At 44.1% G+C, this 21,385-nt stretch overlaps 1 protein-coding gene across 2 annotated transcripts in view; it reads right to left on the bottom strand.

The window, feature by feature from the left end:
* The window catches only part of LOC117001681 (BTG3 associated nuclear protein), a 113,769-nt gene that overhangs the window by 64,943 nt on the left and 27,441 nt on the right, over nucleotides 1–21,385 (bottom strand). For both annotated transcript variants that reach the window (XM_033070145.1, XM_033070146.1), the window contains 2 exons: nucleotides 20,346–20,521; nucleotides 12,054–12,293 (listed from right to left, as the gene is read on the bottom strand). In XM_033070145.1, the coding sequence (XP_032926036.1) occupies nucleotides 12,054–12,293; nucleotides 20,346–20,521 (416 nt within the window). The remainder of the gene's footprint in view (nucleotides 1–12,053; nucleotides 12,294–20,345; nucleotides 20,522–21,385) is intronic.

Raw genomic sequence — 21,385 nt, 5'->3', positions numbered from 1 at the left:
TTGAACTGGGAATGTTGTGCACTTGAATTATTCCACATTTCCACCATTCCACTGGGAGCTTCTCAGGGGTTTGGAGTTTCCTAAAGCACCAACACCTGACAGCAAAAAACTCCAAACCCCCACAGCTGCAGAATAAAAAATCTGAAAAATCCATGATTTGCCCATCTATAAAGAGGGAGATGGATTTTATATGGCCAGGACAAGGGGAATGGCTTTAAAGTGACAAAGAAAAGGGTTGGGGGGGGGGATTTTGGGAAGGAATTCTTCCCTGTGGGGTGGAGAGGGGCTGGGCTGGGATTCCCAGAGAATTTGGATCCCTGGAAGTGTCCAAGACCAGCCTGGGACAGGGGAAGGTGCCTCTGCCCATGGCAGAAATGGAATTTAATGAACTTTAAGGTCCTTCCCACCCAAACCATCTCAGGATTCTCTGATTCAAACCCCCCAATTCAACCAGAACTCCCTGAACATTTAAAGTTCACACCCCAAACCTCCAGTATTTCAAAATTCAGAACACTGCACAAGCCAAGGCTGCCAGAGATGCTTTTACTCCACAGGACAAAGCTCCAAGAATCTCTAAAATTCTCATTTTCCTTTTCCTACCCTGCAAAGTAAAAGAATCTTTTCCATTTTTCCACTTACTGGGCTTTCCATCTTTGTGTCAGATGGGCTCCTAATCCTGTGAAGGACTTGCTAAAGCTGTTGTGTATAGAACCTAAAGAACAGGATATGGGGCTGCTCCTGCAAGACAAATCATTTGGAGCCTGCAGCCACAAAATTCCAGGTTTGCAGAAACTTAAAGCTCTTTAGTTCCTCTGCATTATAAATGAGCCCAGAGCCCTCAAAGCCTGAAATCTGCAGGCTCCAACAGAGCCAAGTGAGAACTTGTGGCATCATTCTTTCAAATTAAATTTGTTTTTTCAATGCTTTAATTTATTTTTTTTGCTAGGAGCAATTTGAAATAAAGGAGAGAACACACAGGAAGGAAACACTGGACCCCAAAATCCAATTCCAAAGTGCTTTTAAGTGCCCAAGATTCCTCACTTCTAAGAGACCTGTGTGGTGTCTCCAAAATGGGAAAGGAGGAAAATTCCAACTTGCTGCTGAGCAAGTTCCCTTCCCACAGGGGTGAGAAGTGCAGAACAATTCTGATTTAACCCTGAGCCCACAGGGGTCACAAGTGGCAGAACAATTCTGATTTAACCCTGAGCCCACAGGGGTGAGAAGTGGCAGAACAATTCTGATTTAACCCTGAGCCCACAGGGGTCACAAGTGGCAGAACAATTCTGATTTAACCCTGAGCCCACAGTGCTCAGCCTCAGCCACTCCCCAGGGCATTCCCAGGGACAGAAATGCTCAGCAATGTTGGGAATATCTCAGCAACTGTTCCAGGCTGTGATTCCAGGAGTTTTTAAATTTTTTAATTAATTTTGAATTATTGGCAGGCTTGGCCAATAAAATCAGATATGTCTGAACTCCTGCCCCACCCTCAGGAGTCCCACAGGAAACACCAGCAAGGCTTGGGGTGAGTTTGGAGGAAAAAAAGTCCATATTTCACTAAAAACTGCATTTTAATGACTTCCAATGTCAATATCCCAGGGAAAAGCTGCCTGGCTGGGAATTCTAATTATTCCAGTGTAATCCATGGGGTATTCCAGGGATAATCCAGGACACCACTTGATTTAATTCATGGGATATTCCAGGGATAATCCAGGGTGTCATTTCATTCAATCCATGGGATATTCCAGGATCTCATTTGATTTAATCCATGGGATATTCTAGGGAAAATCCAGGACACCACTTGATTTAATCCATGGGATATTCCAGGATCTCATTTGATTTAATCCATGGGATATTTCAGGATTTAATTTGATTCAATCCATGGGATATTCCATCATGCCACTTGATTCAAAGAGAAATAAAAGTAATATCAATTATTCAGGACAGGAGTCTCAGGTGCAGTAAGGAACAGAGCTGGGACACAAAACATCCCCAGAAGTGCAGGACTGAGGGAAGGAAGGAAAAAATGTTCAGAAAATAGAAAGGAAGGAGGTTTAAATGGGATTTTGGAAGGAATTCCTGCCTGGGAGGGTGGGCAGGCCCTGGCACAGGTGCCCAGAGCAGCTGAGGCTGCCCCTGGATCCCTGGAATAACCTGGGACAGTGAAAGGTTGGGATTAAATTAATTTTAAATCACTTTATCCCAACCCATTCCATGATTCTCCCTCCTGATCAAACTGATCATTATTTGCTGTGATCAGGAATGGCCACAAGTGCTGGAGAGGAAAGCATGGAAAACAAAACAACCCCACCAGGACAGGGCAGCCAGGGGAATTTTGGGCTACAGAGCCCTAAATCATCAAGGACACATTTTCCAAAACATTTCTTTCCCTTAATTCCTGAAATTCCCAGTTGCAGTCAGGGTGTCAGTGTGCTCCAGACAGGCAGTGCTGTTTGCAGAGGTTTTTACCACAACTGCAGACCTGACCATGTGCAAATCAGGCCTGAAAATCTCACCCTAAAGCACGAAGCTAATTGAGAAAAAAACCCAAATGAATTTCAGATGTCAAATCTGTGCAGCTGCTATCACAATCTAAAATGCTGTTTTACAAGCAGCTCCTTAGCAAGACATTTCCTACCAGGAAGAAAATCTCCACCTACAGGCAGTGGAGGAGTTTTGAAGCAGATAAAAAGTTCCCAGTGGCATTAAAGCCATGAGTGACCTGCAGGAGAGAGGGAAATCCCCAAAATCATTCCAGGCAGGAATTGATAATCCCAGCATGAACACCCTCAGAAAAGCAGGATATTGGAAATGAGACCTCTCACTTGGGGAAATCAGGAAGAGAGAAAAGACAGGAATGCTGCAGGGAGAAGGGATTTGATTTTTTTGGGATTATTTACTCTCCAAAGCTGCATCCAACGCTGACATTTGACACTGCAGAGCATCCATGAGGCACAGAACAGCACAGAAAAAATCCAGTCAGGAACATAAATCAGCACTTGGACCCAAAGAAAATATTTTGGAAGATGGATGCCCATAAAAGAAGAGTAAAGAACAAGATTTAGATGATTTAAGTGTGTTTTTAGTGATCTTTTCATGAATGGGGCCTCCAGAAAAAAAAATTTAAAAGTGTTCTTATTTTAAACAATAAAGTTTCCTTTCTGGGGGAGGAACCTCAATTCCTGAATGAAACTTTCCATGAAAAACACACCAGAGACTTAATAATTCAGTGCTTTCATAAATTGCAGGAGTTTGGGTGATTTCTACAGACAGATCCTGGCTGAGCTTGGGAGACAAAAAAGGCTGCAAAGAGAATTCAGGAGCCACAGGGGGAAAAAGGGGAAATCAAGGATCAACATTCCAGTCTGAGCAAGGAAAAGCTCAGGGAGAAAAGCAAAAATCAGGAAAGTTCAAGTCAGCTTTAAAAGGCAACAGGTGCAGAGACACCTGAGATCTGGGGAGTTAAATTGAAATTAAAATGAGCAACACAAGCAATAAATAAATCTCTCTGTGGTTTTAAAGGAAATAAAAAGGAAATGCAAAGGGGAAAAAAAAGCTTGGAAATACAAAGTAAAACAAGCTTGGAAATGCAAAGGAAAAGAAAAAAGATTTTATTTGGTACAAACACAGAGGTGGTGTCTGAGTGATTCAACACTCCCAAATTTTTGGAGGATTTACTGCATAAAATAAGGAGAGAAATGGTTGGGATTTCCTAAAAACCAGGACTAATTATAAACTAAGAAAATCCCAGGACAATAATGTTCCTGAGGGAGTAATCCTCTCTTTGGAAAGGGCAGGGAGCAGACAAAACAATCCCCAGAGAACAAAAACTGCAAAGAAATCAAATCGAGAACAAATTGAGGAGGAAGAGAGGAATTTGTGAGATCAAAAGCAAACATGAAATATTCCATCCTGTCCCACATTCAGAACCAGCCCCTCAAAATCAAACTCCAGGAGTTTCCTCTGCACACCCTGAGCTTGTGCTGCTCCCATTCTCACAAATCCCCTTGGAAAATCAAAGGTAAAGCAGAATTTTGGCTGAGGTGGCCCAGAAATTCCTGCTGCTTTTGGTGCATTTGGGAAGTGCAGCACAGGATCCAACATGGATAAAATACAAATATATTTCTATTAAACAAAGAATCCAAGCAGATTTGGGTCACTGCTCCTTCACTTACAAATTCCCTCCCATTCTTCAAACCTAAAGAAAAGCACCAGGATGGGAAATTAATTTTAAAGTGATGGATAAATCCTTTTTAATGGACAGGAATATGATGGATCCTTCAGGAAAAAAAGACTCCAGGAAAACAGGAGAAGTTTTTTTGGGACTTTGGTTGCCAAATCCATTTTTCCTCAGTAGGGTCACACCTTTGGAGGTTATTGGTTGAATTAAAGAGCACACAACAGCAAAAATGTGCTGCTCCAAACCCTGGGGAGCAGAGGAAAAGCTGAAGCACCTCTGGAATTCCTCCTGAGCTTTCAGGCTCTGATTCTCCAAACCTCACCCAGGGCTTGGCAATACTGAAATTGTTGGAAAACAGGAATTATTTATTCCTCTGGCAGCTGGGGAGATGATCTCCACATCTGAGGCACTTCCCCCACCTCAATTTGGATGTTTGGGTTTGGGATGGCAGAGCCTTGGAGGCTCCTGCAGTGTCACACACCTGGAAAATCCATCCTGGCACCAAAAATCCCTCCCCATGGCACTGCTCTCATCCACAAGGGAGGAGCAGAGGAAAATTCAGCTACCAAGTCATTACTCTGTTCATTAACATTTATTTTTCTGAATATTTCATCTTTAACAAGTCACAGATCCAGAGGAAACATGAAAATTGAAATTATTTGAAATGTCTTTGTTCTTCGAATGAAAAGAACCCTCCCAGAAGTTTTAAAAGTGTAAAATTAATGTTAATTGGGATCTAGAATCTCCAAACTCCACCAAGGAATGCTGTTCCAGAGCAGGAGAGCTCCTGCACTCAGGAAAAGCAGCCAGGCTATTTTTACCTATTTTACAGCCAGCAGAACCTGGTTTATTCTGATTTATGGAAGAAGCCCATCAGCATTCAAATATTGCCATCTAGTGGGTGTCAAATTCCCAGTGTGGCAGGAAAAGATGGATTTTTTATCTGCTCCTGGATGGATTTTCTCCATCCCAACTCCCCAAGGACACACTGAGTGCTCCAAAAGATTCTGGAGCTGCAGGAGCAGAGAGGGGCTGGGGAATGGTGAATTAATAAATCCCTGCAGAATGAATGAATCCCTGCAGAATTAATGAATCCCTGCAGAATTAATGAATTAATGAATCCCTGCAGGAACAGAGGAGTTGTGATGATCCTGGAATTCCACCCAGAGGGATCCTTCAGTGCCTCTCCTGATGGTGACAGGACAGGCACAGCTGTTTAATAACCTGAGTGCAATTATTATTAATTAATCAATTGACCCTACCCCTAACTCTGCACCAAACAGAGGGTTTATAATCTGAAAAGAGAAAATTGTTCTCTATTCCAGCCCTGCTCCAGGTCCCAAGTTACACCAGAGTGATGGCACTGAGCAAATAACATTTAATTCTATTTCCTTCCATCACTTAAAAAGAATTCCTACATTTATTCCTATTTTCTCCCCCATTTTTAAAAGAGGAGACAACACCTGCAGCAGGAATCTTCCCAAAGAGCCCAAGTGTGGCCAAGGGGAGGAGCACTGAGGGATGCAGGAGTGTGCAAAGAGATGCTCCAATGACCTCAGACGTTCATTCTCTGTTTTCTGGAGAGCCCAGCACTCACAAGTGCCTGACAGCACATCCCACACCTCAGTGGGGACTGACAGCCTCCACTGCTGCTCCTCCAGCAATGCAAAATTGAATTCTTCCCTTGGATAATGCAAGGACAACAAGAGAAGTGTGAGGAGGAGAGAGAACACACAATTTCTATTCTTCCCTCAAAATTGCTGCCTTTTTTTTTCCATTTTATTTCAGTTTATTCAGTTTATTATGGCCACAAACATAATTGAAATGAAGAGAAGTGGCCAGGAAAGCAGCACAGAGCTGCAGCTGAAAGCCAGGCCAGCACTGATGCCATGGATGGGAACTGTGGTGCTGAGATAAACTCAGTGGGTTCTCCCATCATCTTCCTGCCTGGCCTCAGGAGGGGTTATCAGTGCCCTGCATGAGGCAGAATTTAATTGATTCCCAATCCTGTGGAGCTGCAGCCAGGCTTGTGCAGCAATGAGAGACAAAAGTGAGAGCAGCAGCAGCACGAGCCCAACACAAATTGGAGCTCTTCAGAGAGGAGAAAAGCCCAGCAGAAAGGATTCCTTTCACTTCTTGCCTTTTCAAGATGTGCTGAGTGTCAGGCTTGGCTCCTGACAGGACAGAGCCCAGGAGCTCTGCACTTTTGTCCCTCAGGTCACAGCACTGGTGGCATTCCCAGCAAAGCCCAGCCCAGCAAGGCTCAGAGTCCAGCCTGGGACCCAGGGCACCACTCTGCACTTCTTTAGTTCCTTTTTTTCTTCTGCCAGAGTCGGGATTAGAATGATGAGAGATGGAATTTCATGTTTGGACTCAGATGTTTATTAATTCTTATCTATGTTACAGGGAGTGCTGCACTTCTGGCTAACAAGCTAAAAATGGTGAAATGGGGATGGATCTTGCTCATTACAAGGTCTTTCAAGGCTTAATTGTCCAATTAAAAACTAACACCTAAATTATTTTTATTTTTGACCCTTGACCTGCAGTGCAGCATTTTCTATCCAATTATAAAAGTGCAACCTAGACCCATGAAGAAGAAAAAAAACTTCTGCCCTAAAACCTCCATCTTATATTGCTATATCCCAAAACCCCAAATTCCAAACCCTTGGGATGTTACCCACTTCTATTCAAACTCCAAACCAGTGACCCCAGCTCTAGCATTCCATTTTGGAAAAGTTCTCCAAGGCCTCAAAGTGTCCCAAAACAAACAAAACAATTCCAGGGCTGTGAGAAGAGCAAGTCAGCCTTCATCTCCCAACAGCTCAGGATATTTAGCTCTGGGAGAAGAAAATGTTGGAAAAGCATTTCCAGGGAGCTCTCCCAAACCTGCAGAGAATCCAGGGCAGATTCCTCAGCAGAGATTGAAACAATTATCAATATCAGAATATCAGAACCAATATCAGAAATCCATCCATTTCTGCTGCTGAAATGTTAAAGGCACAAAATGCCAATTTGGATCATTTTCCTTCAGGCTCTCCAGTGGAATCCAAGCTTTGGATGCAGGGCTGGAGTTCAGGATTGCAGCATGTAGGTGTCACAATTTTATTCAGTGTTATTCAGGATTCTCACAGCCAGTACTTGTGGGATATTCAGAAATGAGACACGAGGAGCTCCAAATTATAAACAGGAAATGAAAGGAAGACAAAGAAAATATGCCAGAAAAGCATGCAACTATTAGCAAGGAAATAAGAAAAAAAGCAAAAATTGGTAGAGTTAATAAAAATGCAGTAATAAAAAAGGAAGTGGGAAAGTAAAAGAATAGAAAATATTGATGATTTTGTATTTTAATGCATGTCTCAGTAACTGCAGGGAGCACTGAGCTTTGATGAGGGATTTCCTTCTCTGCTGGGATTTTGTGTTTTTAAAAGTGAATTTATTTGGCATTTCCAGCAGAAAATGCATCATTCAGAGGTAAAAATCAGATTTTACCATTGGGTGTTTCAGCTAACTTTGTTTTATGGTGTTTAAAAACAGGGATGTATTGTGGATGAAACTAAAGGGAAATGGGGAAATTCATTCCATGAAGGTCCTGGCAGCAGATGGGAGAATTCACCCCAATTTTTCACCTCAGTTTCCTCCCTCTGTGATCTCTGCAGGGTTTGGGTGGGGATTTCTGTTTTTGAGGGGTTTTTTTTGCAGCACCAATCCTGTCCCTAACAAGAGAATTATTTCCATGTGCACCAATAATTCCCTGAGCAACAGGAAGCCAAAATAGGAATTTTGGGGTCCAAAAGCCCTTAAAGCAATTCCTGAGTTTGGATCTCCTTCCTCCACCCAAGCACAAATTCTGCATTAAATCTGCAGCTTCTGGGCTTCCATCCTCTTGGAATAATTAAGCAGAACTGACAAAAAAAAGTGGAAAAATGACTGTTGAGGGTCAGCAAAACCCATGTGCAGAGCAAGAGGCTTGCACAGCAATAATACACAAATGTACACATAATAATATACAAAATATGTGTGTATATAAATATATATTATAAGTAACTAATGCTACTTTCTTTTCATTTAGTTTGATTATTTTGAAGAATAAGAACTAGAGATAAATTTTCTTTTCTAAGCTTCAGAAATTCCCTCTCCATTTTTTTCCAGCATGCCATAGAAAATCATCTTTTCTATTACACCATTTCTCATAACTGCAAAATTCTGAATTTGGGAATCTCTTTCTTCCAACTCACTCGTGGAAATTGCTGTAAAATTTCCAAAGAGCTAAACCTGGATTTTCTGTTAGGCAAAGAAAATTACAACTGAGGATGTTCTTGGATTGTATTTCACCAGCAGAAGTCTCCATTTTTAGCAGGGCTGAGGTAATGAGCTATTTAATGACAGAGATTGTGTTTAAATCATTCTGGTTTCTTGCCCAAAACCTCTCCTCAGTACCACTGCCACCCCACAAGCAAATTCCTACCACAAGTGAAAATTTAGACTTCCAAAGATAAACTTTCCCCTCTTCTTGTGGTAAACCTCGTGCAGGGCATCAGGAATTTTTAATAAACACACATCTCTTCATTTTCTATACTTTCTGCATATTACACAAAATACTTGCTCTATTAAATACAGATTGGCTTGGTGTTTTTCTTATAGAAAAAAAAAAAAAAAAAGGATGGAATATCTTTCCACTGACAAACTGCAAGAAACTTGAAACTAAAGGAAAAATAATTTTTTTTTTTTAATTTCCTTGGGCTCCTCTGTGTGATTGGCACAGGCCAGGCTGATGACATTGGATTTTTCATTTCTGGTTGAATTAAGTCATCAAGGCAGAAGCAAAGGGCTCTGAGGGGCTCCCCATGGCAGGGAAACTCAGGTTTGGGGTGATTTTCTGGGAGAACACTTCAGGGATGGAAACCAGGCAGGTGTGGAGTGGGAAATGGGATTTGGGATGGCAGGGATGGAATCCTGGAATCCAGGAGCTCTGAGCTGAGCTGAGCATGGGCACAGTCCCATCCTGCAGAGCTGAGAGCTCCAGCACTGCTCACCAGGCTGCTGGAATCCCATCCCATCCACTGAGCTCCTGCCAGGGATGACATGTGAGGCTGTGAAGTGAAATCACCATTCCTGCACCAGTGAAATCACCATTTCTGGATCAGTGAAATCACCATTCCTGCACCAGTGAAATCACCATTCTGGACCAGTGAAATCACCATTTCTGCACCAGTGAAATCACCATTTCTGCACCAGTGAAATCACCATTTCTGCACCAGTGAAATCACCATTTCTGCACCAGTGAAATCACCATTTCTGGACCAGTGAAATCACCATTTCTGGACCAGTGAAATCACCATTTCTGGACCAGTGAAATCACCATTTCTGGACCAGTGAAATCACCATTTCTGGACCTCTCTTCTCACATTTGCTGCTCCATCAAGTTCTCCTGTGTTTTCTTCACTGCTTGCCACAGGACTCTTTGTCCTTGCTGGCAGCAAATCCCCAGAAGCATCAGCATTTCACAGCCCAAACCCTCTGGCCAGATCCACACAGGATCTATTTTTTTTTCCAGAAATCCCCAGTTTTTTATGGCCTGGCTCCCAAAAGAAAACAACACAGCAGCCAAGAGCAGGAAGGAGTGAAGCTGTTTCAGATACCTGGACCCCAAACCGTGCTCATGCCACCAAAGTCACTGATTGCTGCTCATCATCCCCTGCTCCCACTCCTGTGCCATTCCAGATCCTCTCCAGCTGCAGGGATCACTTCCATAATCTGATTTTTTCCTGGTCAGAATGCCTCACAGAAATGACATAATCCCCAGCTTGAGCACTGGTCACATTCCTTCCCCATGCTCGCATTGGCAAACATCTCATCTTCCTCCACTCACAAACCACCCATGTGATTTGTGCTCTCACACTGAGGGATGGGAAAGGAACTGCCTGGGAATTGCTTTCAAACTGGAGCAAGATCCATTTCTTGGTGTTTCTAGAAGCTCTTAACAGAAATCCATGTTTTAAAAACAGTATCATTGACGCTGATGAGATCAGCAGACAAAAAGGTTTTGGAGATCAGCACTAATTTGAATTACCATCTCTCTTAAAAACAGATATTTAATGTGTTTGTAAAAAGTCTGAAATAATGAAGGTAAATGATGAAGGAAAATTTGCCCTGATGCAGTTACCTGAGTGGGTTAGACCTGGTTTTCATTTCCCCAAAACCAGCCTGAAAAGCACTGGAAACAAGAGCAGATAACAGAAAGTGTTTCCTGCCATCACCAAACTCCACTCACACTCCCTTCCCTGCTCTATCCCACTGCTTCAAACTCCACCCCAACTAATCCCTTGCCTTACCTGCAGTTTCAAATTGCCAATTCCATACAAAACTCACCTGCAGAACAAATTATTCCTGCTCCAGATCCACTGGTGACCCACCCAAAATGTGAATCCTAACAATGAGACCTGCTGGTTTATTAAAATCCATTCAGGGATCGCTCCAGACACCCCAACTGTCCCTGGGAGCGTTGTCCAAACCCTCCTGGAGCTCTGGCAGCCTCAGGGCTGGGCACATTCCCTGATTCCAGTGCTCAACCACCACCTGGCAGGAAAATCTTCTCCCAAAATCCTGGTTATGCTGGTTTCTTGGAAATAAAGCCCAGGGAACAGACTTGGCTGTGCTCAGTGTATTCACCAGAACACGATGCTCACGTCCAGATTTCCCTCCTCACTTCAAACCAGTGCCTGTGCCTTTGTTCTGTATGAAACCACATTTGATTCCTTTTAAATTAACAAATATCGTGCCTTTAACACAAATAATATCAGTTCAGAACAGCTTAAATAATCCAGACTTGTGCACATGGAGCAGACAGAAATCCAGCAGCATTCCTGCTGTGAATCCAGATTTTATGATCCTGACATTGCCAACTTTTCCCATCACAATCTCAGCAAGTCTTTTGAAAAAAGAGACATAAATGGGAAGTCAAAAACTAAGGGTCAAGACATGAGCACTTGAAGAGTATTGAAATTTGTGTTCCTTATTATTTCTACAATATTTACTGCACTCACAGCTGGTGGATGTAAAGAAGTCAGAATTCAGAATAAAAGCCTGAGGAATTTCTGGTGAATACCCAGCTGAAGTAAACCAGCCCATTAGGATTTCTTCCTGAAAACCTTAAACCACCTTCATAAACAAACCCCACCAGAACATCTCACCACACATCAAACATACTCTTAAAATGTTGGCACCCAGATAATTGGGAGTTTTAAACTTTGTGTTTTCTGGGAGTGACCCCCAGGAGAACACTGGACAAGTTTGGGTGATGGAGTTAAAATCATGGGTGTGCAGTTGAATAAAAGTGTGTGGTGTCACATGGTGAAGGGTTTGGAACTTGGAGTTTTTAGAATATAACAGGTATGAGACAAGATGGAGGTTTTTGGGAGTTGTCTCTTTTTTTCTTTTTTGTTCCTTCCTCTTCCTAGTTGTAGGCAGTTTTTGGTTGGGTGGAGGGTGCTGCACTGTGGGTCACAAGTATTTGGTTCTTGGGTCAAAAGTATAAAAAATACAGATGTTAGTTTTTAATGGGAGGGTTGGGCTTTAAAACACCATCTACCCACATTTTTCTCACTTTTAGCTTGTTAGCTAGGAGTGCTGCAGAACCCTCTGTACTTCAGATAAGAATTCACAAACAACCGAGCCCCAACACAAAAATTTGTCTCTTGTGCATTCAATCCTGACTCTGACTGCAGGCAGCAAAGAAAAAAGATCAGCCACTAATAGCCTAAACCATCTCCATAAAAACCCACCAGAAATCTCACCACACATCAAACACACTTCAAACATTATTTAAAACATCACTCAACACAGCCCTGTCAGCACATCACACCCCGAGCGCACTCACAGCGAATCCCGTAGATCATGAGAGGATCCAGCTGCTTCTTGCCGTGCTTGCCCTGGCCTGAGAGGTTGGAGATGGCCTGGATCTCCCTGTGGAAGAGGTAATCCAGCAGGGTCAGGGCCATCTTCTCGGCCGTGCGGCAGTTGGTGCTGATGTGCAGCATGTCTGCCGGCGTGATGGGGCAGCGCACGCGCATCTCGGGGTTGTTCTCGTCCCCCAGCCACGTCCCGTTGGGGTAATCCTCTGAAAGAGAGGGACACAGTGGGGAATGCTCTGAAACAGGGGAAATCCTCTGAAACACACACTGGGGTAATCCTCTGAAAGAGAGGCACATTGGGGAATGCTCTCAAACACACATTGGGGTAATCCTCTGAAAGAGAGGCACATTGGGGAATCCTCTGAAATGGGGGAAACCCTCTGAAACACACACTGGGGTAATCCTCTGAAACAGGGGGGAAAATCCTCTGAAACGTTGGGGAAATCCTCTGCAACACAGACACACATTGGGGTAATCCTCTGAAACATTGGGGAAATACTCTGAAACATTAGGGAAATCCTCTGAAACATTGGGGAAATCCTCTGAAACATTAGGGAAATCCTCTGAAACACAGACACATGCTGGGGAATCCTCTGAAACAGGGGGGAAATCCTCTGCAACATTGGGGAAATCCTCTGCAACATTGGGGAAATCCTCTGAAACATTGGGGAAATCCTCTGAAACATTGGGGAAATCCTCTGAAACATTGGGGAAATCCTCTGCAACACAGACACACATTGGGGAATCCTCTGAAACATTGGGGAAATACTCTGAAATACAGACACACGTTGGAGAAATCCTCTGAAACGGGGGAAATCCTCTAAAACATATTGGGGAATCCTCTGAAACACACACTGGGGAAATCCTCTGAAACATTGGGGAAATCCTCTGAAACACTGGGGAATCCTCTGAAACACACATTGGGGAAATCCTCTGAAACATTGGGGAAATCCTCTGCCACACATTCAAAGGAATACTAAGGATTCAATTAAGTAAATAAATAAAATTCAAAGGAATACTAGGCCCTCAATTAAGCTGTGCAGACAATGACAAAATTTGGTGGATTCAAGACTAACCAGAAACTGGAACAGAGCTCAGGACCAATCAAGGGGAGGATGGGACACATGGCCAAGGATGAGACCCCATTCCAGAAAGAATCCAAACTTGCAGAATTCCTCACACTGCTAACAGGAGCTGGGTACAAAACACTCAGCAATATCTCATGGACCATTAGGATTTGATTTCCATGCTTGCTCAGCTCTGTGGTTTGCTGACTGAGGGGTCACTCAGTACAATTCACAGTCATTTATTGTGAACAATAATTACATTAATGACTTTTCCTTCATTAAGTGATCTTAGGGCAGAGTTTTGTGATACCAAGTCCCCAATTCCTGGTTTCCACAACCCTTCCAATCCCCAGGGAAGGTGGCAGAGCTCAGGTCAAACAGCATCTCCCTTTCACACTGAGCAGCACCCAGAACAAGCAACATCTGCATTTCCAAATCCTGCACTGACTGCAGGCCAGGAGAACCCCATCAGCCAGAACATGAAAGGAACTCCAAAGTGCAAAAGCAGCGACCTTTGGGACCTCTGGGACCTTTGGGCTGTCACCCCCGAGTCAGGGCTGAGTGAGGACAGGATGGGGCCAAGGTGTGATTGTGCAATCCTGATTTATCACTGAGAGCAGCAGATCAGCACAAGAACACAGCCCCAGGGAATGCTTTGGGCTGCAAGGGACACTCAGGATCATCTCCTGCAGCCCTGTGCCCTGCCAGGGACACCTCCCACCATCCCAGCCCCAATGTCCAGCCTGGCCCTGGGCACTGCCAGGGATCCAGGGGCACCTCCCCACCCTCCCAGCCAACAATTCCTTCTTTATATTCAGTAAAACCATTTTTTGTTGATGGATTTAGCAACGTTTTGCTGCTGCTGTCAGAACTTCATGCTCCTGTCCTGAATATATTTTTATACACTTGCAAATTGTTTGTAATTTTTTTTTTTTTTTAATTTGATCCTTCCCTTTTTATCCTGAGCCAGGATAGGTCACACTGGCTGCTTGCAGCTCCCAGTACCAGGTGCCATGTGAAAAATAAAGTGCTTTGGATGACTTGTGCCTTGTTTTGCATGCCACTGTGTCTGGCCTCACCACAAGTCTGGTTACCATTATCAGGGAAAACAACAGCCTGCTCCTCAAGATAAATGGACTGGCTTAGAAAAATTCAGGCTGATCTGGAGAAGCAAAAACATCTCCGGATCAATGTGTACGTTTTTCAGAGAAATTCTAGGAAGCCTGAATAAATTGTCCTGCAGCCTCTCAGAGCCTTACAGCTCCCAGGATTGCTGGTGGATACAGGAAGTTTTATTCCTCATGGAACACCTTTTGCCTGCAGACTTTTTTAACAAACATTGTTAACCTACATGAACCAAAGGTTTTGTTCAATTTGCAAAATCCTCTCTTTTTTCTGCTGGCACAGAGTCCAGAACATACTGTTTTTACCACATGCAACTGCTCTTTTATTGCTCCCAGCCTGGAAAAAAAGACATTATCTTGTTATTCTGACCTATGACCACAATCCCCCCACTAAATTATCTCTTGCATTTTCCTCCTGCTTTCAAAGTTTCAACAGAAAGGGAATTTATTTTATAACCATTTTGCATGAGGCATGACTGAAGTTAACCATGAGGGCACAAAAGCTGAATTATTCCTTATTTTAGATCAAAATCCTTCCTGCCAGGCTGCCAACACATCTGGCACTTTGCAGGGAGCAAACACAGCATTGGCACCCAAAAATCTGGTGGGAAGAGGGAATCCAGGGCCAGTTGTGAGTGAGGCACAAATGCCCTGAGCTCTGCTGTGCTGGGGAGGAGAATGGAGAAGGGAAAACAGAATGGGAATTGGATGGAAATGCAATTAAATACATGAACACAATTGGCTAAATCTGGATCACTCCCAGCACTCAGACATCCCTCAGTGCACATGGGATGGTTCTTCACATGGGATGTGTCCCTGTGGCACCTGCCCTGGCCTGGGGGATCCCCAGAGCTCCCTTCCCACCCCAGCCATCCCCTGCTCCTGTGAATTTTCCCTGATTTTGTGACTTTTCCCTGACCCTGTGACTTTTCCCTGCTCCTGTGAATTTTCCCTGACCCCGTGAATTTTTCCTGATTCTGTGAATTTTCCCTGCTCCTGTGAATTTTCCCTGCTCCTGTGAATTTTCCTGCTTTCCCTGGAGGTGAAAGGTGACTCCCTGCCCTTTTTACACCAAATGTTAGATCCCCACACAAGTGATCATTTCTCCTTCCAGTGCTGCCAGCTTTCTCCCTCTCTGCACTCAGCTCATTTCCACCAATTCCTGCTTCCTCTTCAATGCTCTTTTTTCAGCATCACTAAATCCACCTTTATTTTATCTCCTTTCTACTGAGCCCAGTTTGTTTTCCAGTGCTGCTTTTGACTCTTTTTTTGCTGCATTTCTTTTATCTCCCAGCCCAGCTGACCATCCCTCCCTGTTTGGGATTTTCTGGGAACAGGAGGAGCCAGTTTGGGGTCAGAAAAGCCCTGTCAAGAGAACAAAAACCAGACAGGAGCTGCTCTGGATGTGCTCTCCCACCCAGGGAAGTGATAAACACTGAGCTGTTCCATTCTTCCATCAGGATAAGCTCCCCTGGTCTAAGATGGGAGCCTAAAAGCAAAGCCAGGTTCTGCTCTGTCCCCAGGAGCTGTCAGTCATTCCTTTAAAACCAGGGAGAACAAAAGGAAACACCTGCCCACAGAAATACTGGAATTAACACGTTCCACCACTCCAAGAAATTGTGTTTATTTTATTCTCAAGGCTGGGTGCAAAGTTGGCAGTGGCAGCAAAAGACTGGTAGGTGCAGAGAGGCAGAAAGATGAATTAATCTTTAAAAAATTAAAATAAACCCTGAAAAAACAAATCCTAACCTACAAAAATAAACCTTCATTTCTAGAGAAATTAAATAATGTTTTGGCTGATGTATAGAAGATTCAACATCAGCATCATGTGGAGGGTTGGAACAGGATGAGCTTCAAGGTCCCTTCCAAGCCAAACCATTCCATGGTCCTGTGATCTTTTAATGAGCTCCTGTCAATTAGCAGAAGTTCACTGGGGCAGTGATTAATTGGCAGAGACTCCAGAGCACTGACTTTATTAATTAAAAATCATTAAGTGTGTGGAAAGGAGGGACAAGCAGGTTGTAAATTCACCTCCAGATCCTGCAGTGGGATTGAAAGCTGTGCTAAAAGGAAGGTTAAAGAGATTTAAAGTCACATTCAGCAAAAGCTCCTCCAGCACAAAATGCAGCTCAGACACTGGGAATTCTGGAATTCAGAAATTCTGGAATTCAGGAATTCTGGAATTCAGGAATTCTGGAAAATGAACACACATGGCCTGGGCACAGAGCTGCTCTTGGGGGGGAGGAAAGAAAAGTTTCATTTCCTGGGAAATATCAAAGAAAAATCCCAGAATGATGGAAGGGTTTGGGTTGGAAAGGACATTGGAGATTTTCTAATTCCAACCCCAACACCTTCCCCTGTCCCAGGCTGCTCCAAGCCCCCTCCAGCCTGGCCTGGGGCAGCCACAGAAAATCACATTTACTGATTTTTTGGAAGCCTTCTCTGGGAAATCCATTGCAGCCTCACAGGGAGGAATTCCTTCCCAGTGTCCCACTGCCCTATTCCAGTTCAAATCCAGGAGAATCTCCTGCTCCAGGTAAAATTCCAAGCACACAAAGGCTGTGGCTGAAGGAGACCCAGTCCCAGGATCCAGGACCAGGAGATATTTTGGGAACAGCCCCTGCACTCAGAGGCTCTTCAGCCTCAGCACAGCATCAGTGAGGTCACTTGTTTGTTAAATCTCAGTTTTGGTGAAATCCAAGAGAGACTCCCTTATTTTACGACTCAGGGAAGGATGTGATCAGATAAAAAGTTCAGATAAAAAAAGATCCAAATAAAATTCAGAAAAATAAAATCTATGGACTCAAAGGGTTTTTAAAAATGTGTTTCATGTCAGAAAATCAGATTTCTCATTTGGATTTTGCCCTTTTTTCCTTGGTTAATACATCTTTGTTATATTTGGGTGGAGGTGGGCCAATGTTAACTCCAAATATCCCTGTGCAGACACCCAAGAAAAACTTGTTCATCTGCTGGCTCCCAATAACTGAAAAAAAAATTTTAAAAATCCAAAGCAATTCAATTTTTATAATTTCCTTTGGCTTCCACAAGCCCTGAAGCCTCAGCAGTGTCTCCACATCACTTTGGTTTAGGGTACAAAAGGTTCAGCTGCTCTCACTGGCTGTGCCTGTCCTGAGCTGCTTGGCAGGAAGGAGCTCCAAGAGCTCATCCCACGAGTGAGATCTGATCTGCCCTGGGCTGGAAAATGCTGTGCACAGATCAGCCTGGCCATGCACAAAGAGCTGTGCATTCCCACTGGGAAAGCCAATCCTGAGTGCTGCTCAGTGCTGCCATTATCAAATGACTGCTGCAGATGCCAAGCTGAGGAGACAAGACGTGGCTGAGGAGTTTTCTCTGGAATAAACATCAGCCATCCCTAATTAACAGCCAGGGCAGGGCAGCCTCCCCTTATCTGCTCCAAAAATCCATGTTTACATTTCCAGCTCCATGTCCAGCTGGGATTCTCTGAATCAGAAGCTGGAGGGACAGGACAGGGAATGCTTTCAAACCAGGGTTAAATGAGATTTGGGGAAGGAATTCCTCCCTGGGAGGGAGGGGAGGATTGGAATGGATTTCCCAGAGCAGCTGGAGCTGCCCTGGATCCCTGGCAGTGCCCAAGGCAGGGCTGGAGCAGCCTGGGACAGTGGGAGGTGGCAGGGCTGGAACTGGATGGGCTTTAAGGTCCCTTCCCACCCAAACCACTCCACAATTCAGTGCCTTCAATGTCACCTTGACATCTTCAAGAGCTGTGAAAGCCCAAAAAATGGATTCACAAATGAAGTTCTGTGCAAGGAGGACACTAAAGACCAGCTGCAGCATTTTAGAAATCCAATTCAGGATCTTCAGAACTTTAAAAATGCACAAGAACTCTGGAAAGCACAGGAAAAGAGTCTCAAAATAACTGAACAGACCAAAGCCCTTCTCTTACCACCCTGAAGGTGCAAGTGCAATGTGTGAAAACTGAAGAGGAAAATAACACTGGGCCATCACATCCATCCCATGCAACCATTATAAAATAATCTATTTTAAAATAAACCATTACAAAATAAACCACTATAAAAAATCCATGATAAAATAAACCATTATAAAACAAACCACTATAAAATAAACCATTACAAAAGAAATTTCCTCATCTCTAGTGTGTAACACTCAATGGTTCTCCTGCTCCAGTAGCAGTGAAACTTAAAATTCTCTTCCTGTGCTCCTTGGTCTGCACAAAAACTGTACAAAGCTCATTGTTTTGAATTAATTAGAATGTTCCCAATTAAATACAATGCTCTGCTGTGTTTGAAGTGAGAAGATGCTGCACTCCAAAGCTCACAGAAAGAACACATGCATGCCAAAATAACTGGACTTGAAAAACCACATGGAATGAAGTCACAGTGTTCAGTCAGCAAAAAACCCAGCCTTGTTCTACACCATCACTGCACCTGGGCTCAAAGCTCCTGTATCATTATTTTTCTGGGATAACAAGGCAAGAACACTAATTTTTAAATTATCACAATTACATGAAAGCAACCAGTGCCTTTATAGAAATCCATTCCCTAAATCCTGAAATTACACACAGCTCAATGTCAGATAAACCCAACCCTAAACAGTTTGGTTTTTTTTTTCCCAGAGCCTGGATGGCAGAGTGGAGCTCTGGTGTTTATTCTCAGCCCTGGCATCTCCACCCTCAGCCCCTCAGGTTTTGGCTCTGCACCCCTCAGAGCCCCTGGAATTCTGTCCCAGCTGAAGCCAAGGGCTGCAGTGACTTTGCTCTCCCTGCACAGCAGCCCTGCTGTTCTGCATCTCTTCCTTTATTAATAACTGCATTTGTGGCACCCTGCAGGTGAATTAGCAATTCCCTCCTGTGCAAGGGCAGGTGGAGGGGGGTCACTGATCTGATCCTCAGAGCATTCATCAATCTCAGAGATTTGGAATGGATGAGAGCTGCAGAGGTCTGAGGGAAATCAGATCTGCAGACATTAATGGATTAGGTGTTTGCTCTGAATTTACATCAAGGGGTCAAATTTAATGGGACTGCTCCCAACACCCTGAGTGACAGGGTGGCAGCTTGGATTCTGACTCTGGCAGAGTTTGGGATTGTTCTTTGCAATACTGTATTTCTATTTTAATTGTCCTAGTAAAGAATAACAACTCTTTGCCTGAGAGCCCCTTAATTACAAATTATAATAATTGGGAGGGAGGGGATTTACATTCTCCATTGCCTCAGCAGACAGATGTGGCACACCAGGACACACAGATACACAGAGAGACACAGACACACAGGTACCCTCGGAGCTGAGGGTGATCTCACAGACAGACACTGAGGATGATCACACACACACACACACACACAGAGTGTGATCACACACAACACTGAGGTGATCACACACACACACACACAGAGGGTGATCTCACACACACACACACTGAGGGTGATCTCACACACACACACACTGAGGATGATCACACACACACACACACACACAGAGGGTGATCTCACACACACACACACACACACACTGAGGATGATCTCACACACACACACAGGATGATCTCACACACTCACACACACACTGAGGTTGATCACACACACTCACACACACAGAGGGTGATCTCACACACACACACACACACACACACACAGAGGGTGATCACACACACTGAGGGTGATCTCACACACACACACACACACTGAGGATGATCTCTCACACACACACACACACTGAGGGTGATCTCACACACACACACACACACTGAGGATGATCTCACACACACACACACACTGAGGGTGATCTCACACACACACACACACACTGAGGATGATCTCACACACACACACACACTGAGGATGATCTCACACACACACTGAGGGTGATCTCACACACACACACACTGAGGGTGATCTCACACACACACACACACTGAGGGTGATCTCACACACACACACACTGAGGATGATCTCACACACACACACACTGAGGATGATCTCACACACACACTGAGGGTGATCACACACACACACACACACTGAAGGTGTTCTCTCACACACACTGAAGTTGATCACACCCCCACACCCCCGTACCTTCAGAGTTGAGTGTGATGAGGGTGACGTTGTTGCCGATGCTCTGGCTGCCCACCTGGCCGCTGTTGGACACAGAGTCGCTGGCCTCGGAGCCGCTCTCGCCGTCCTCGTTGTGGCTGTCGTCATGGCCGGGCACCTTCACCACGATGGTGTTCTGCCGGCGCGCCGGCACCGCGCTGCGGGAACAACAGCGCTGGGGATAGCACTGGGACAGCCCAGAGCAGGGCAACAACAGGGCTGGGGGATAGCACTGGGACAGCCCAGAGCAGGGCAACAACAGGGCTGGGGGATAGCACTGGGACAGCCCAGAGCAGGATAACAACAGGGCTGGGGATAGCACTGGGACAGCCCAGAGCAGGGCTGGGGTTTCAAGTGGTTCTCTAAATGCTGGTTATTGTATTTAGATGGTACAGCAATTTATTTATTTATTATTTGAAATGCTGGTTGTTGTATCCAGAGGATGCAGCAATTTTTTTATTTATTATTTGAAATGCTGGTTATTTTGTCCACATGGTACAGCAATTCATGTGGGTGACAGAGCCCAGCCCACAGCTTTTTCAGTCTTAGCTGTGGGTTCACCTGAAGCCACTCTAGTTCTGGTTCCAATGCATTATTTCCTTTTCTTTCAATACACAACAACCAATCAAACCTCCACTATTACCTATACCCTATCACAACTACTAACATTACCATATTGTTGTTACTCTTTTCCAATCACAAAAGTTTGTGTGTTACAGTTCAAGCTAGAAGTTGTTTTTCAGTTTTCTTGCAGTGGAAAATTCTGAGATCTTTTCTCTACTTGCAACACTGGCTTTCTTGCTTGCCTGTGAAAATCTTTTTGCTTAGTAAAAACATCTTTTGTTTGAGGTGGATTTATCCTTTGCTGAATCATAAAAACCCTTTCCAACTCATTTTACCCTTTGGCTTCTTAGTTATTCAGTAAGACTGGATCAGCAATTCTTTTCTTCTATATCAAAACTTGCTTTCATTTCTATTCCTTCTTCAGAGTCTACAAAGATCTTTCTGTTAAACATAAATAT

Source organism: Catharus ustulatus, chromosome 11, assembly GCF_009819885.2.
Source record: "Catharus ustulatus isolate bCatUst1 chromosome 11, bCatUst1.pri.v2, whole genome shotgun sequence".
NCBI lineage: Eukaryota > Metazoa > Chordata > Aves > Passeriformes > Turdidae > Catharus > Catharus ustulatus.
The sequence above is the reverse complement of the archived record's forward strand: the minus strand, read 5'-3'. Positions and strand labels throughout refer to the sequence as shown.